Source organism: Giraffa tippelskirchi, chromosome 11 (assembly GCF_054371585.1).
Source record: "Giraffa tippelskirchi isolate mGirTip1 chromosome 11, T2T-mGirTip1v1.2.pri, whole genome shotgun sequence".
In the NCBI taxonomy this organism is placed as follows: domain Eukaryota; kingdom Metazoa; phylum Chordata; class Mammalia; order Artiodactyla; family Giraffidae; genus Giraffa; species Giraffa tippelskirchi.
This window is the reverse complement of record NC_137285.1, coordinates 122,622,436-122,641,476: the sequence shown is the minus strand read 5'-3', so window position 1 is coordinate 122,641,476 and position 19,041 is coordinate 122,622,436. Positions and strand designations below refer to the sequence as shown.

At 40.1% G+C, this 19,041-nt stretch overlaps 1 protein-coding gene across 19 annotated transcripts in view; it reads left to right on the top strand.

Moving 5' to 3' along the window:
• Positions 1-19,041, top strand: part of STIM1 (stromal interaction molecule 1) — a 192,344-nt gene that overhangs the window by 132,702 nt on the left and 40,601 nt on the right. For all 19 annotated transcript variants that reach the window (XM_081539275.1, XM_081539269.1, XM_081539271.1 and 16 more), the window contains one exon: positions 9,327-9,441. In XM_081539275.1, the coding sequence (XP_081395401.1) occupies positions 9,327-9,441 (115 nt within the window). The remainder of the gene's footprint in view (positions 1-9,326; positions 9,442-19,041) is intronic.

Genomic DNA, 19,041 nt, shown 5'->3' with positions numbered 1-19,041 from the left:
CCTCTGCTCAAAAGGCTGTCATAGCCTCATTTCTCCTTTAGTGTGAAAGCCAAAGTTAACACAAGAGTCAGCAAGGTCCTATGTGACCTGACTCCCACTTATCATTAGGATCTCCTCCTCTTTATATATTTCCCTTAGTTTTTTACTCCAGTCACACTCCATGCTGTTTCTCAAATGTTCCTTTTTTTTTTTTTCCCCTATCTTAGAGCCTTGCTTCTAGCTCTTACCTCTGTCTGGAATATTCTTTCCCCAGATATCCTCTTTGATAAGTTCCTCATGTTTCCAAATAGTTTGTGTTTTCTCATTCTTCTTATTAGTGAGGTCTTTCCCAGACTATGCTACTTAATAATGAAATCTGCAAGTACACTGCATTTCTGACATCTTGGTCATTGTTGTACTTTTTTATATATGTTATACGTGTATATATATATATATATATATATATATACTTTTTAATATAACATTATACATTATACTTTTTTTGTTTGTTTGCTTGTTTTTTTATTTTTAAGGACATAATCCCCTTCTGAATTCCATCATTTAATCCAAAAGGGCAAGGGAACTGTTTTGTTCACTGCTAACTCCCTGGTGCCTAGAACAGTCCCTGGCTCAGTGCTGATACTCAATATATATTAAGTGAATGAATGAATTTATTTAAAAAATCTTTTTTTTATGTGGATTCAAATTACTATCTGGCATCCCTTACTTACCTTAAGATCTTCCTTTAAGGCTTTTTATAAGGTATGTCAGATAGCAATGAATTTTTCAGTGTTTGTTTTTCTTTATTATGCCTTTGCTTTTAAAAGATAGTTTTGCTGAATGCAGGATTCTTGGTTGACAGTTTTTTTCTCTCAGCACTTTAAACTTGCAATCCCACTGCCTTCTAGCATCAGTTGTTTCTTGTTTGTTTCTTTGTTTTTAACTTTTTATTTTGTATCGGAGTGTAACTGATTAGCAATGTTGTGATCATTGCAGGTGGACAGCAAAGGGACTCAGCCATACATACATATGTATCCAGTCTCCCCCAAACTTCCCTCTCATCCAGGCTGCCACATAACATTAAGAAGAACTCCTTGTGCTATACAGTAGGTCCTTGTTGGTTATCCATTTTATAGCAGAGTGTACCTGTCCATCCCAAACTCTCTAACTATCCTTTTCCCTTATCCTTCCCCCTGGGAATCATAAGTTTGTTTTCTAAGTCTGTGAATCTGTTTCATAAATAAGTTCATTTGTATTATTTACTTTTAGATTCTGCATATAAGGGATGTAATACAGTATTTCTCCTTCTCTGCCTGATTTACTTCACTCAGTATGACGATCTCTAAATCCATCCATCTTGCTACAAATGAGTTATCTCATTCTTTTTAATGACTGAGTAATATTCCATTATATATATATGTGCCACATCTTCTTTATCCATTCCTCTGTCAATGGACATTTAGGTTGTTAACATGTGTTGACTATTGTAAACGGTGCTGCAGCAAACATTGGGATGCATGTATCCTTTTGGACCACGTTTTTTCTCTAGATATATGGCATCCGTTGTTTTTGATGAGAAGCAGGCTGTTGATTTTATTTAACTTCTTTGAGGTGTAATGAATTATTTTTCTTTTGCTGCTTTTAAGATTTTCTCTTTGCCTTTGGCTTTTAGCTTTTTCTGTGATGTGTCTGTGAATCTCTTTGCATTTATCCTATTCTCTTTGAAGTTTGTTGAACTTTCTGGATGACTAGATTAATGCTTTTCAATAAATTCTCAGGAAATTCTCAGGTGTTATTTTTTTGTATTGGGTTGGCCAAAAAGTTTGTTTGGTTTTCCTGCGCTATGGAAAAACCCTAATTTTTTTTCCCTGCTCCTTTCTTTTCATCCTCTCCTTTTTCTTTTGGCCATGTTCTGTGGCTTTCAGGATTTCAGTTTCCTGACCGGGGATTGAACCCAGGCCACAGCAGTGAAAGCTCAGAATCCTAACCAGTAGGCCACCAGGGAACTCCCCATCCTCACCTTTTGATCCTTCCATTATGCATGTGAGCAAAGTGATATTTCACATTCCTCTGAAACTGTTCATTTTTCTCATCTTTTTTCCTCTCTGTTTTTTTGGATTGTGTAATAGTCTCTTTAAGTCCATCGTCAAATTTGCTACTTCTGTCTTTTGCTGGTTCAGAGCTGCTGTTGAGCTCTTCTTCTGAAATTTTCATTTTAGTGATTGTATTTTTCAACTCCAGAGCATCCCTTTGGTTCTTTTTTGTAATTTCTATCTGTTAATATTCCTTATTTAATGTGACATTGTCATCACACATTCCCTTACTTCTTTGCTTATGGTTTCCTTTTGTCTTTGAACATATTTAAAGTGGTTACTTTGAAGCCTTTTTCTGTTAAGTTTGAAATTTGGTTGCTCTCACAATTTCTGTTGTGTGCTTTTTTTCTGGTGTATGGTACACACTTCCTTGTTATTTTGCATGCCATATATATATATGGGGGGGAGAAATAGAGAGATATCTATATATGTATTTGTGTGTGTGTATACACACACACGGGGTCCTCAGGTAGTGCTAGTGGTAAAGAACCTGCCTGCCAATGTAGGAGACATAAGAAATGTGGGTTCAATCCCTGGGTTGATAAGATTCCTTGGAGGAGGGCACGGCAACACACTCCAGTATTCTTGCCTGGAGAATCCCATGGACAGAGAAGCCTGGTGGGCTATAGTCCCTCAGGTTGCAAAGAGTCGGACATGATTGAAGCAACTTGGCATGCACACATACACACACATATACATACATGCACAATATATATGTTGTTAGAAAGTAGATTTTTTGATAGTATATTGTAGCAACTCTGGCTACAACTCCCAACCCCTCTGAGGCTTGTTATTATTTACTTGTTTATTTGTTTGGTGACTAGAAAGATTATTTCAGTGGTCTATTCCCACCACCTCCTTCTAATGTGAAGCCTCTGATGTTGCTTCTCAGAGGGAGCAGCCTTGGATATGCCTGCAGTCACCTTTGAATGGCAGTGGTTTTGGCAGGGCTGTCTTTAACTTGGTCTTTTCCTGGCCACACTCAGCTGTTAAGCGCTGTTACTTGTCATCTGATTATTACTCTGTTGCTTTCAACAATGCCCTGGGGCAGAAGTTTTCTCCACAGACTGATCCAATCATATTAGAGCTCCTTTGAAAGGATAGTTCCTGAGGTCAGTGTTTGAGATTTGTTCCTACTCCAGGGGGGCTCCTCCCAGCTGTCTCTTTTCCTTGTTCTCATCAGCAAATTCTTTAGCCTACAGTTTAACTTATATCTCTAATGAATCCACCCATCTCCTCTCAATTGCCTTTCACCACAATTTTTACTGTTTTTCAGAGAGCCCTTAGTATTGAACTTCTTCACATTCTGTTGCAAATAAAATAATTTCCTTTGGGGAGAGGTTAAAAACTCCTTGTTTAAATCCTCCTTCTCCCACCAGGCAAAATCTCTGAGCTATGGTTCTGGAGTTGAAGGTCAATTGATAATGGCTTCTCTTTGACACCCCCACCTTAGTAGCCGAGCATTTGATGGAAGGGTGGCAGTACCCTTCTTGGCTTACCTCTCCCAGAGTATAATTGCTATCTTATAAGCTAGGAAAATGGCAATCAATGCCCCAATATCCTCTGTGGCTCTGCATCCAAGGTGAAGTCCTTGCCCCATAAGTGGGGCCTAGGTGGAAGTAGCAAGGCCCACTTCTTGGCTGGATTCACCTAGAACTTAACTTTAGCAACAGGTAACTGAAGATGGGAGGAGACATGCTGCCATCTGCTTCTCTTAGGTAGAGAGCCCTCCAGCTGGGAGCCTGGGGAAGAGGGAGCCTTCTGTTCTTGGCTGCACCAGTCTGGAACGGAGTTTCTGTCTTACTGATTTGGAAGTAGGGAGGAAGAGAGAGAGCAAGTGTTAATTAAAATACTACAGACTGTGACTCTTCTTCCTGAGTTTTAGTAGATCTTGAGCAAATGTTTCTTCATTTGCTGTATGCCCTAGGACCATTTCTAGAGACTTTAAATGATTGCTGTTAGAAAGTAATTTTTGCCACTTCTACTGGAGAGTGGGTCTGTGGAGCTCCTTACACTGTCAAGCCAAAAGTCCCCTCTAACTCATCAGTTTTTAAAAACATTCTTACCCATAGCACATTCTGTACCATGCTGTGTATTCATCCTATGTAAATATAGCAGTGGTGGTTTAGTTGTTAAGTTGTGTCCAGCTCTCACGACCTCATGGACTGTAGCCCCTCAGGCTCCTCTGTCCGTGGGATTTCCCAGGCAAGAATACTGGAGTGAGTTGCAATTTCCTTCTCCAGGGGATCTTCCTAACCCAGGGATCAAATCCAGGTATCCTGCATTGCAGGCAGTCTTCTGTATTGCAGGCTGATTCTTTACCCACTGAGCCACCAGGGAAGCCCAAATGTAGCAGAATTGATCCCAATTAAGAAGATAATCCTTTCTCTCTGGGGAAATATTTTTAGTGATCCATCTTCATCCTTCTCTCATAAGAATCCCCAGGCAGTAGTCCTTGGCTTGTTTTTGGATACTTTGGTCCTGATAGTTTTCAAGACTGGAAATGATAAATTTATTAGTCTTTACCATTCTGGCCAGGTACTTAGCAAGTTGCAACTTTAGATGCTACCTCTAAAGTTTGATCTGCATCATATGACCAATGTCATGGCCTGGGCACATCAAGGAGAATTCCATGACAAGGACTAAGCTATATTATTGACCTCAGAGAGATTCTCTGTACCTGCATGTGTGCTGGGTACTAGATTATATGGAAGTAAAAGGAAAGGTGAAGTTAATGCCTAGAAGAAGTTCCTCTGGCTGTGGAAATAGCTGTGTAAACAGATAAGGATATAAAAAGGATAAGTGGATGTTATGATGGAGTCACAGAAGAGGAAGAGTTAAGTTAGTTTTACCCATGTACAGAGTTGCTAATGTGTCATAAGAATCTGAAAAGATGATTTGGAATGATTAGGAGAAGGAGAGTGTTTTAGCAAAGGGAATAGTATGTGCAAAGACATGAGACCTGTCAAGAGCCTGGTAATTTCAGGGAATTTCAAGTATTTCATTATCATTGGGGATGGGAAGAAGTGACAGTTGATATGGCAAATAAAGCAGGTAGGGTCTTGCCAAGGTTGTAAAATTTCTATTTTAAATGAAGTTAAAGCTTTCAAAGTAAAAATCATTGACTAGAATAGAAAGGGCCTTAGAAGGCAGTAGATTACAGTGCCTTGTCTATTGCTGATTGCTTGGCACATGGTCTTGATATATTGAATAGCAAGCACTTAGGAACTATCTGTCTTCTACCTCTTCTGTGTCTTCTTTACACGTGAGAGATTAGCATCATTGTAATAGTGGGCTCCAGGGTTGAATGTTCTTAGTATCCTTATATTCCTCTTATAATATATTAAATGTATTAATATTTAGTGGAGCTCAATTCATACATATGAGACCTTATTTTGTGTCAGGTACTATTCTAAGTTCTTTATGTGAATTAATCCATTTATAATACCAGTTATAATACTGGCTCTAGAACCAAGCTTGAAACCATCATGTTATATTGAACCCAAGCCAGTATAATCCCCTGGCTCCTAGATGAATATCTTTGTTTTAGATTGGCTGGCAATTTGGGGACCCTTTTCTTTCTTCTATATAGTAGACATAATATGCATTGACTACCTATTGTAAACTAAGCATTCTTCTGGGTCTTGTAGGACAAGCTCAAGTGAGAGACGCTCATTCAGTTATTTAATAACCACATTCCCTGCTCTGTGCCAGGCTCTACACCTGGAGATTGGCTTACAGAGCTGAATTACTTATTTATTTAGGTGTTCCAGAGAATTTGCAAGGTGCTGGATAAAGAGATAAATGACAAATAAAATACAGTTTCTGTGTTTGAGTTGCTTAGGGGGAGTAAAAGGGGAGTAATTAAATAGCAATTATAGTATAATGGGATAAGTACTGTCTTAGATGTATGACTCTAAGACCTAAGAGAACAAATAGGATAGGGCAATTAACTTGCTTGGGAGAGATCTGGAAAACTTCACAGAAGCAGAGACTTTTTCTTCAGCAGATGGAAGAGGAGATATATATTAAAGGGAGCATCTTGTGTAAAAGCTTAAAAGTATAAAGGAGCATGGTTTGTTCAAGGAACCTGAATTGGCTTGATGTATCTAGAGCAAATGTTGGCAGACTTTTTGTATAAACGGCCAGATAGTCAATATTTTAGGCTTTACTGTCCATATAGTCTCTGTCACAACAACTCAGTTCTGCCTTTGAAGCATGAAAGCAACTGTGGACAGTGCATAAATGAATGATGTGTCTGTATTCCAATAAAACTTTATTTACAAAAACAAGCAGCAAGATGGATTTGGCCCACGACTGTAGTTTCGCAACCCCTGGCCTGGAGTGTAGATGTCTGGTAGGGAGGGAGAATGGCCAGGAAACTGACTGAGAAGTTACTCTATGGGCCAGATTGGAACAGGCCTTGGATGTAAGCCCAAGAAGCTAGGGCTTTATCCTGGAGGTTATGGGGAGTCGTGGGGTTTTAAGTAGGAGTGTTGGTATAATTAGATTTATACTTTACAAATCTCATTTTGGTGAGTAGTATGGTAGATGGGCTGGCAGGAGTAAGACTAGATATACAAAGGTGAGTGAGAAATGACTGTCTTCTCCCTTACCTTGAGCAATAGCTTCTGGTTTCACTGAGAACAGACACTTCACCCCCGACATGTTCATGTCCCACCATACAGTACCAATGGTGTGCAGAGCTGTTGTAGCTAAAATTTGGGTCCTTGCTAGATACTCAAGTGGTACACAAGAATTGAGAAGCTTCTCAGATCTGAGGTATGTGTGTTGTGGGTTATTAACATTGTATGTATGGAGAAGTGAGAGGGCAGGTGGTGTGGTGTGGTTTGGGAAACATGGAAGGTGAGCAGTGGCGAGCAAGGTGAAAAGGGGAAGGAGGAGTAATTGCTTCCAGGGAAGAACCCAGGAGCCCTGCCTGATTCCTGCACCCAAAGATGTGCTGCTCCTCTTCCAGCTTTACCTCAGTGAATTCTGTTCTCTGATGAAGCTGGATGGACCTATTTTGTTGGGAATTCTGGAGAGATGTCTCCCCTCCTGTCTGCTCTCACCCACACCCCTTCACTACTGCTTCACTTGGGATGGGGTTGCATGCTTTGTGCCACTGCCAGGGAAATCACTTTTCTGAGCTCACAGAACTAAATATACCTAGTGACAACTGGTCCCTTGGCTCTTCAGAGAGCTGCTGAGCTGCAGCTCTGGCCAGTGCTGCATTCCCCCTGGTGAGGCAGGACTCTCACGGAGCCTCTTAGATCTTCCTGACAGAAGAGCTGCTTGCTCTGAGTCTGAGATAGTAAATCCTTGTTGTGGGAGCTGAGAGTTGCCTCTTTGGTTTTGTTTTTGCTTTTTCATTGCTTTTAAACTTGGTCTTAAATTAGACTTTAGCTATTAGGTGAATGTGGGACAGTTCAGAGTGATATGGGATAATGCCCGCTTCAAGTATATGGGACATCAGAGTTCTGGTTCTACACAACATTTTCCAATGCTGTGTTTATAGCTAGGTAACTGGAACTGTCTATCAAAGGGTGTTACAGTTTGGTAGGGGAGATAGACCCATAACAAAACTGATGAAGGTATACACAGGGGCCGTGGGAGCACAGAAGTATCATCTTTGATCAAGAAGCCCTCATTATCTTCCTCAGTACCCACTCCCCCACCTCTAAGCTGCCCCAACTGTGACATCATATTGTTTGATATGGACAGTTAAATTTTTCTTAATTTTAAGTAAAATTTAAACAAAAGCATCTTTATAAAATTTTGCATTATAATATTAATTTTTAATGAACAATCTACATAAGAACAATGTGCTTGCTATGCAAGCACAGTCTTATGACAAGTCCCTTAGCCACCACCCTCCCTTCTCATCACACTGCAGCCCTTAAGCTTCTCCTAAATAAAATTCTAGAGTTGTCACTGGAGTTCAGTGTTCCTAGACCTTTAGGTTGTTTTTTTAAAGAGAGTTGGACTTTTTAGTTGAAATTTGATTTTTTAAGTATAGTTTCAATTTATAAAATGCTCTGTGGGCTATTAAAAGACATGTGCAAAGGCAGTTTATGACTTCTGCAAACATGACTTATTTAATCCTTACCACACTCAAGTGAGAGGGATAATTAGCCCTCATTTTGAGGGGAAAACAGGCTCAGAGATGCTGAGTCGCTTGCCCCAAAGTCACACAGGAAATGGTCTGTTTCTGTAGGTTCTGACTCTTTGTATTTACAGTACACTCCTTTCCTATCCTTAAGGCTTGATGGTTGCAGCCCCACTTCTTTGTTCTCTAAAGAGGTTCCACTCAGCATCTGGCCCTTCCTTTAGGTATCGCTTCCATCAGCCTACGTTCGTCACTTGACTCCCTCTTCTTGCACAGCTCCTTTGTGTCCGCTTGGCATCAGGTGAAGTAACTCAAAAACTGGGGGCTAGAATAACCTAAAGTCTCAGTCACTCACTTGTCTGACTCCTGGGCTGGTAGACTCAGACATCTGGGCCTGCTCAGACATCGCTAGCTATCTATAGTCTCTGCAAATGACCTCTCCAGAATGACAGATTCAGGGTGGCCAGGCTTCTTACATGTGGGCTCAGTGCTCCCAAGGCGTGTGTCCCAAAAGGGAGTGAACCAGGTGGAATCTATATTGCTTTTTCTAACCTAGCCTGGGAAGTCATTCAACATCATTGCTGCCACATTCTGTTTTTTAGAAGATGAGTCACTAATGTCAGTCTGTGTTCAAGGGAAGAGTTCAACTTTTGTGGGAGGATCGTCAAAGACTTGGGGACATATTTTAAAATCTTCACAGCAAGTAATTTAATCTCTTTAAACTCAATGTTTTGAGGCAAAATTTGGGGCAAATTGTGTTCTTGTAGATATTACTGTTCTCATTTGTAAAATAGGTATGATATAATCTATTGGTTGTGAAGATTAAATGAGAAAATAGAAGCTCTTGGAATGTTGCTTAGTGTATAAATAAGCACTCAAAAGTTGTTAATTCCTCTTCCTTTTTCCATGATTAAAAAATATGAGGAAGGAATTTCTTATTTTATATTTTTTTTTCTTGAGTGAAACATGTAACAAAGAAGAAAAGGCAGTCTGGTTGGCAAGTAGGACATATTCCCGTGGAAGGACATATAGATGATGTGCTACACTTGTGCATCCGGCAGACGGGATGTGCTGTGACCTGTGAGGACATCTTAGTGGGGTGGCGCCCAGGTGTCTCTTGTGACTTGTGTGCTTTTCCCTTGCAGTTCTTGAGGGAAGACCTCAATTACCATGACCCAACAGTGAAACACAGCACCTTCCATGGTGAAGATAAGCTCATCAGCGTGGAGGACCTGTGGAAGGCATGGAAGTCTTCAGAAGGTAATTAATAGTTTGGTTGTCAATCCTAGTTCCTGGAAGGTTTAAAGAAGAGAGAAGAAGATGGGTAGCAATTTGGCCTTAAAAGGACATGAGTAAAAATGCTTAATAAAGAGCAAACTACTGGAATGGTTCTACGTCCAGTCACTGAAAAAAGACTATATCGAGACTGAATAACACTTGAGTAGAGTCACTGTGCTGAGAATGGGGAAAGATGCTCCAAAGAAAGTTGGGTTTGTTCTTTAGTAGAATTCTTATTGAAAACCATCCTATTTCCCTACCCTTCTCTTCACCAGCTCCCCCCATTCCCCAGAGGAATCCCCCAGCTTTGGCTGCTTCATCTCCAGAGACAGGGAGCCTGCTGGCTTTTTGAAGCAGCCCTTTTCTTCTGAAGATCCCCACTTGGTCCTGGCTCTGTTGAGTCATGGGTGATTCAAAGGTTGGGTCAAAGTACAGTTAAGACTCTGTCTTGAGTCTTCTCTTCCAGGTAAAATAGACCTAGTTAGAAGAAAGCATTTTTTTTTCCATCCTACTCTTCATCTTGGTCTCCTTCGTGTAGACACTTTCATTAATGTCTTTCTTAGATCATGGCTCCCAGAGTTGGACGCAGACCCACAGGTGTGATTTGATCAGCGCAGAGCTGCCCTGTGTGTCTGTTAATGCAGTCTCATTAGCTCCTGGTATCTTTAGCAGTCATATCACTCTGCAGACTCACGTTGAACTTACTAAAGCTTTAGCCCTTTAGATCCTTTTCGTGTGTAAGATGCTAAACCATGAGTGTGTGCTCAGTCTCTCAGTCGTGTCTGACTCTTTGTGACCCCATGGACTGTAGCTCGCCAGGCTCCTCTGTCCATGGGATTTTCCAAGCAAGAATACTGGAGTAGGTTGCTATGCCCTCCTCCAGGGGATCTTCCTGACCCAGGAATTGAACTCTCATCTCTTGCATCTCCTTTATTGACAAGTGGATTCTTTACCCCTGGGCCACTTGGGAAACCCCACAAAACTAAGAGTGCCTTTTCTTTGGGGAAGGGTTGTTTTTCCTAGAGCATTTGCTTCAGAGTTCCAAATGAATGAGCATGTCTAACTGTGTGAGACTTGACAGGGAAGGGAAAAAAAGTGCTTTAGCCTCCTTTCCATTTGTGTCTGTGGCTAAAGTGTCCTTTGATATGAACAAGAATGGAAGCAATCTCTCCCTTGGCTCTCTGAGGGTAGGTCTTGATGCTAAGAAGAATTAAACATAAGTGACCACCAGCTCCCTGGTTTTTCAGATGAGGAATCTTAGGCCTAGATTTATAAAGTTATTTGTTCATTGTATTTAGTAAATAGTGGAGCCAGGACTTAGACCTGGGCCTTCTGCTCTCTAGGCCATTGTTTTTCCATACCACCTTGATTGAAAGCACTGATCTGGCTGTAGAGAAGATCAGTTTTGGTAGGAATGAGGCAGTTTCTGTTTTTGTTTAAATTCTTACCTAGAATTATGGAATTTCAGTTCTGGAAGGGATCATCTATAATGTAGATGGAAAACATTACATTTAAACAGTAAGACCTAGATGCTAATCCTGATTGTAGGATGGATAGGCTGATGCTTCCTGTTAGCTCTATTTTTTTTTAAATCAGTTTAGAAGAATCATAACTTAGCTATATACACAGCTTACTGGAAATCATTAGAAGTTGAGTTCCTTGGGGCGCTTTTGTTTAATAGCACCTGAGCAACTCAGGCTGTCTACTGATGAGAGATCAAGCACAGAAATGATCTTTGGAATGATACCAGCACTGCCAGGAAAAATCTTCTAACACTACCATTTAATTTTAGTTTTCTTCTTTTTCTGTAATAACTTGAGGCCATGGCGCCTGGGTGTTAAGAGTGGATGTCATAAGTAAGAACTTAGAATGAAAGATGGCAGGGAGAACATTCCTGGCCTTCTCTGAAAGCCACAGAGAAGAACTGGGAAGGAAAAGTGACCGAGAGAGTGCAGAAACAGAGGGACTAAATCATAATATTGGAAAACAGCTCAAGGCAATTTTCTGGAAAGGACTTTATTTCTGGACTTAGCAACTAATTGGAACACTTCCAAACATGTTCTAAATGACAGGAAGATGAAAGACGATGGAGTGAGTTTTTAAGAGTTGGTACCCATCACTGATGAGCAGAGAAAAATATTTCAATGCACAGTGATGTTGCTCATAGCTAAGCTAGAAATGATACATACATACAATTTTTGGATTTGCTCACCATGTGTCATGCCTGATGATTTGACAAACTAAAAGTGAGAATCTTATGTACTATTTCTCCAAACAATTTGTTTCATTATTCCAAGTAAAGCTCCTAATTTCTCTAGAGTTACAATTTCCAGGGCTACAAAAAGCATGTACTATTCTGGCACTGGCTCAAACTTGCCGCCTGGGTTTTGCTAGATGATGTAGTTATCAGCAGTGGTCATTTCTATTCAGAACGTTAGCTGACTAATGTCAGTACTGTCTATGTGATTAGTGTTGTTAACATTTTCTGACTAATGTTGGAGCCAGTCTTTTCTCTGTGTTATTTAGATTTAAGCCAAAAAGTCTGATAATTTCTACATTAGCCAGCTCTGAACTTTAATAATAAAAACAACAATAACAACTAAAAAACTGATATTTAACATGTGCTAGGCAATGTTCTGAGTGCTTTATGTATATTAACTCATTTATTTCTTACAAAAAGCTTATGAAGTACACTTATTACAATTGTCTCCATTTACAGATGAGGAAGATGAAGCAGAGAGAGTCATTAAGTGAAATAATGTAATGCAATTTTGCCACTCACTATCCAGGGTTAGTGCAGACTTCATAAGAAAAGAGCACAGTACCTAACAAGACTACTCTCACTTCAGACATCAAACTATTAATAGCTGTAAGCTTTAGGTATTTCCAGACCACCTGTGCTCTGACTAACTGGCTACAAAAGCAGGGGTTCCCACAATCCCCTCAGGTTTAATAATTTATTAAATGACTGTCAGTATTCAGGGAAGTGTTATGCCTATGATTACAATTTTATTATAAAGGATAAAAATTAGGATCAGCAAAAGGAAGACAGACACCCATATGGCAAGGTCTTGTAGGGTCCTGAATGTGGAGCTTCTGTGCCCTCTCCCCATGGAATCAGAACATATCAGCCTCCTGGCACATGAGTCATAATGCAACCATGAAGCTCAACTGAGCTTCATTGTCCAGATTTTTTATTGGGGTCTCCTATCTCCTTATTGCCAAATTCAGACTGAAATTGAAGAAAGTGGAGAAAACCACTAGAACATTCAGGTATGACCTAAATCAAATCCCTTATGACTATACAGTGGAAGTGAGAAATAGATTTAAGGGACTAGATCTGATAGAGTGCCTTATGAGCTATGGATGGAGGTTCATGATATTGTACAGGAGACAGGAATCAAGACAATCCCTGAGAAAAAGAAATGCAAAAAAGCAAAATGGCTGTCTGAGGAGGCCTTACAAATAGCTCTGAAAAGAAGGGAAGCGAAAAGCAAAGGAGAAAAGGAAAGATATACCCATTTGAATGCAGAGTTCCAAAGACTAGCAAGGAGAGATAAGAAAGCCTTCCTCAGTGATCAATGCAAAGAAATAGAGGAAAACAACAGAGTGGAAAAGACTAGAGATCTCTTCAAGAAAATTAGAGATACCAAGGGAACATTTCATGCAAATATGGGCACAATAAAGGACAGAAATGGTATGGACCTAACAGAAGCAGAAGATATTAAGAAGAGGTGGCAAGAATTCACAGAAGACCTGTACAAAAAAGATCTTCACGACCCAGATAATCATGATGGTGTGATCACTCACCTAGAGCCAGACATCCTGGAATGTGAAGTCAAGTGGGCCTTAGGAAGCATCAGTACGAACAAAGCTAGTGGAGGTGATAGAATTCCAGTTGAGCTATTTCAAATCCTGAAAGATGATGCTGTGAAAGTGCTGCACTCAATATGCCAGCAAATATGGAAAACTCAGCAGTGGCCACAGGACTGGAAAAGGTCAGTTTTCATTCCAATCCCAAAGAAAGGCAATGCCGAAGAATGCTCAAACTACCGCACAATTGCACTCATCTCACACGCTAGTAAAGTAATGCTTAAAATTCTCCAAGCCAGGCTTCAGTAATACGTGAACCATGAAATTCCAGATGTTCAAGCTGGTTTTAGAAAAGGCAGAGGAACCAGAGATCAAATTGCCAATATCCGCTGGATCATCGAAAAAGCAAGAGAGTTCCAGAAAAACATCTATTTCTGCTTTATTGACTATGCCAAAGCCTTTGACTGTGTGGATCACAATAAACTGTGGAAAATTCTGAAAGAGATGGGCATACCAGACCACCTGACCTGCCTTTTGAGAAACTTGTATGCAGGTCAGGAAGCAACAGTTAAAACTGGACATGGAACAATGGACTGGTTCCAATAGGAAAAGGAGTACATCAAGGCTGTATATTGTCACGTTGCTTGTTTAACTTATATGCAGAGTACATCATGAGAAACGCCAGGCTGGAGGAAGCACAAGCTGGAATCAAGATTGCCGGGAGAAATATCAATCACCTCAGATATGCAGATGACACCACCCTTATAGCAGAAAGTGAAGAAGAACTAAAGAGCCTCTTGGTGAAAGGAAGGGAGGAGAGTGAAAAAGTTGGCTTAAAGCTCAACATTCAGAAAACTAAGATCATGGCATCTGATCCCATCATTTCATGGGAAATAGATGGGGAAACAGTGGAAACAGTGGCTGACTTTATTTTTCTGGGCTCCAAAATCACTGCAGATGGTGATTGCAGCCATGAAATTAAAAGATGCTTACTCCTTGGAAGGAAAGTTGTGACCAACCTAGATAGCATATTAAAAAGCAGAGACATTACTTTGCCAACAAAGGTCTGTCTAGTCAAGGCTGTGGTTTTTCCAGTGGTCATGCATGTATGGATGTGAGAGTTGGACTATAAAGAAAGCTGAGTGCTGAAGAATTGATGCTTTTGAAGTGTGGTGTTGGAGAAGACTCTTGAGAGTCCCTTGGACTGCAAGAAGATCCAACCAGTCCATCCTAAAGGAAATCAGTCCTGAATATTCACTGGAAGGACTGATGTTGAAGCTGAAACTCCAATACTTTGGCCACCTGATGCGAAGAGCTGACTCGTTTGAAAGGACCCTGATGCTGGGAAAGATTGAGGGCAGGAGGAGAAGGAGACGACAGAGGATGAGATGGTTAGGTGGCATCGCTGACTCGATGGACATGGATTTGGGTGGACTCTGGGAGTTGGTGATGGACAGGGAGGCCTAGTGTGCTGCGTTTCACGGGGTCACAAAGAGTCAGACACGACTGAGTGACTGATCTGAACTGATAACATAAGCATGATTTATTGACCACATGATTGAATTCAATCTCCAGCTCCCTGTTCTTCCCCAAAGGTTGGGCTGATATCACTTGACTCAAAGTCCCAATTCTCTAGTCACATGGTTGATCTTTCTGGTGACCAGCCCCCATCCAGAGTTCTCTTATTAGCATGAACTCAAGTGTGATCCAGGGCCCACCACAAATAACAAAGATACTCCTATCATCAAGGAAATTGACCTTAAGATAAAAAACAGCCAAATTCTTTATTATACACAATTAAGTCATTAAATAAGGGAGAGCTGAACTAGTAGGGCTGAGGAAGAATTGAGAATAAGGACAACTCCAGGAATCCCAGCATCCAGGATTGGGGAATTGGCCTCTTCTAATTGGTAACTCTCATATAACTCAGCTATATTCATTTTTCATCTCTAAGTGTCTTTGTTCAAGAGTCAGATATGGTGGAGGGAGAATCAGATTGGCATAGTTTGGGTCACAGACTTATGTACGATAGTGATAGAGAGTTATGTGTGTGTGGGGGGGGGTGGTGCTGGAGGGTGCTATAAATTCGAATCCCTTTAAGATCCTTGAGGTAAGGGGAGTGGCAGTTCTTTAATGGAAGAGAAGTTGAGTGAATTTTGTAGAATCTTTGAGAAATAGAATTGTTTGTTTGAGCCAGTGGAAACAGTAACTATGCCCTTTGTAGTGAGCGAAGGCATTGACCCAAGAGTCTATGGTTTGTCTTATCATCCTCTTAACAGTATCTTTTAAAGAGCAGAAAGCTTTACTTTTTCTGAACTTCAATTTATCAGTTAGTTCTTTTATGGATCATGCTTTTGGTGTCATTTGTAAGAAATTTTTGCTTAATCCACACTTATGCAAGCATTTTCTACTATATTTCTTTCTAGAAGTTTTATAGCTTTAAGTTTTCCATTTAGGCTTATGATCTGTTTTGTATTAATTTTTGTACGTGGTGTTAGTATGGATTTTAGTTATTTTCGTGCTTATGGATGTCCCAGTTGTTCTAGAACCATTTGTTGAAAATTCTGTCTTTTCTCCACTGCGTTGCCTTGCACTATTTGTAAAAAATCAGTTGTCCATATAAGTGTGGGTTTACTTATGGACTCTGTTCTGGTCTACTGATCTATTTGTCTTTATGTCAGTACCATGGTATTTTGATTACAATAGTCTTATAGTAACTCTTTCAGTCAGATAGTGTTAGCCCTCCAACTTTGTTTTTCTTTTTCAAAATTGTTTTGGCTGTTTGTCCTCAATTCAGCTTGTCAATTTCTACAAAAAAATCCCTACGGGATTTTATCTGTAGATCAGTTTGTGAGAGCTGACCTCTTAACAACATTTAGTTTTCTGACCTATGGACAGAGTATATCGCTGCATTTGTTTAGGAGGTACATTTTCTCTCAGTATGTTTTTTAAAATTAATTACTTTGGTTGTGCCGGGTCTTAGTTGTGGCATGTGGGATCTAGTTCCTTGACCAAGAATTGAATCCGGGCCCCCTATATTGGGAGCTCGGAATCTTAGCCACTAGACCACCAGGGAAGTCCCTCTCAGGATCAGTTTTCAGGATACAAATCTTTCATATCTTTTGTTGGATTTATTTCTAAGTATTTCACAGGTTTTGATTGTATTGTGAGTAGTATTTTTTGAATTGTCATAAAATATACATAACATAAATTTTACTATTGTGTGTGTGTATGCTCAGTCAGTCAGTCATGTCTGACTCTTTGCGACCCCTTAGACTGTAGCTTCCCAGGCTCCTCTGTCCATGAAATTTTCCAGGCAAGAATACTGGAATGTGTTGCTATTTCCTACTCCAGGGGGTCTTCCCAACCCAGGGATCAAACCCCTGTCTCTTGTGTCTCCTTCACTGGCAGGTGGATTCTTTACCACTGTGCCACTTGGCCACCCCAAATTTTACTATTAAGTGATGGTAAAAATTTAATTTTTGATTGTTGCTTTATGAGAAAAACATAATTAATTTTATATATTGATCTTGTACTCTGCAATCTTGTTAAACTCACTTACTAGTAGGATACCATCAGATTTTCAAATTAGACAGTTGTGTCTGCTAGTAAAGAAAGTTTAATTTTTTTCTTTTCCAACCTGGATGCCTTTAAAAAATAATTTTCTTATCAGATTGCCCTGGTTAGTATCTCCAATACTGTGTTGAAGAGAAGCAGTAAGAGCAGACATCTTCATCTTGTTTCTCATGTTAAAGGGAAATCATTTAGTCTTTCACCATTAAATATAACATTAAATATAATGCTAAGTTGTGTCCAACTCTTGTGACCCCATGGACTGTAGCCTGCCAGGCTCCTCTGTCCATAGGATTCTCCAGGCAAGAATACTGGAGTGGGTTGCCATTTCCTTTTCCAGGGGATCTTCCCGACCCAAGAATCAAACCTGGGTCTCCTGCATTGGAGGCAGATACTTTACCAACTGAGCTACAAGGGAAGCCCTCAAATATAACATTAGCTTTGTTCAAACATTAGTTGTTGTTCTTTGTTTTTGTTTGTGTTCTATAAAAACCTTTCGTCAGATCAAGGAAGCTACCTTCTATTCCTAGTTTGCTGAGAACTTTGATCAGGAATGGATGTTGGATTTTCTTTTTAAATTTTCTTTATTTTATTTTTGGTTGTTCTGGGTCTTGTTTGCTGAATAGGCTTTTCTCTAGTTGCGGTGAGTGGGCGCTACTATCTAGATATGGTTCGTGGGCTTCTCATTGCGATGGATTCTCTTGTTGAGGAACATGGCTCTAGGGCTCGAGGGCTTCGGTAGTTGTGGCTCCCAGGCTCTAGAGCACAGGCTCAGTAGTTGTGGCGCATGGGCTTAGTTGCTCCGCAGCATGTGGAGTCTTCCTGGATCAGAGATGGAACCCGCATCGCCTATGTTGGGGGCAAATTCTTTACCGCTGAGCCACCAAGGAAGTCCTGGATATTGGATTTTATCCGGTGAGTTTTCAGAGTTGATTGCCTGGTTTTTCTGCTTTTGTTTGCTAATATGACAAATTATATTGACTGATTTTTCCATGTTAAACTAGTTGTATTCTTGGGATAAAACCCACTTGGCCATTTTCTAAATATATGGTTGGATTTTACTTGTTAAAAATTTATTATTTTTATTTTTCTATTAAAATGTTTAAATTGAGATATAGTTGATTTACAGTATTTTATTAGTTTCAGGCATACAGCATAGCAATTTTGTATTTTTTTACAGATTGTCTCCATTAAAAGCTAATATTTCATATTTGCTAAAACTTTATTTCAAACTTGTGGACCTTTGTTAGGGGTTTAGGGATATTGGTTTGTCATTTTCTTTTCTTGTTTTATCTTTGATATCAGGATAATGCTGGCCTCATAAAATAAGTTGGGAAGTATTTGTCAATTTTCATAAGACTTCATGCAGAACTGGTGTATTTTTCCTTGAATATTTGGTAGAATTCACCAGTATAGCAATTTGAGCCTGCTGTTTTCCTTGTGGGAAGGTTTTCTGTTTTCTTTTTTAAACTACAGTATCAATTTCTTTAATTTATTGTTCAGTCGCTCAGTCATGTCTGACTCTTTGCAACCCCATGGACTGCAGCACATCAGGCTTCCCTGTTCATCACTAACTCCCGGACTTTGCTCAAGCTCATGTCCATTGAGTCGATGATACCGTCCATCCTTCTCATCCTCTGTTGCACCCTTCTCCCCCTGCCCTCAATCTTTCCCAGCATCAGGGTCTTTTCCAATGAGTCAACTGTTTGCATCAGGTGGCCAAAGTATTGTGTTGGAGCTTCAGCTTTAGCATCAGTCCTTCCAATGAATATTCAGGACTGATTTCCTTTAGAACTTACTGGTTTGATCTCCTTGCAGTCCAAGGGACTCTGCGGTGTGGAGGCTTAGTTGTTCTGTGGCATGTGGGATCTTACTTCCCCACCAGGGATGGAACCTGAATGCCCTGCATTCCAAAGCAGATTGTTAACCATTGGACCACCAGGGAAGTCCCTATATGATTCCATTCCCTAAAGATATGATTCCATATCTTAACACACAGCACAGGAGCTGGCCCAGAGCAGGGATGTAGAAGACAGAAGTCTGCCTTTGTGTGATCTTATACAAGTTATTTGACTCATTCAACATTCCAAACTTTAGGTTCCCTTAATATTCTGCAGCCATGCTGCTAGTCTTTCTCTAATCTGGTCTCTGCTAGCCAAGTAGCTTCTTTTGGTGTTCACTAGTATGTTCTTTTGG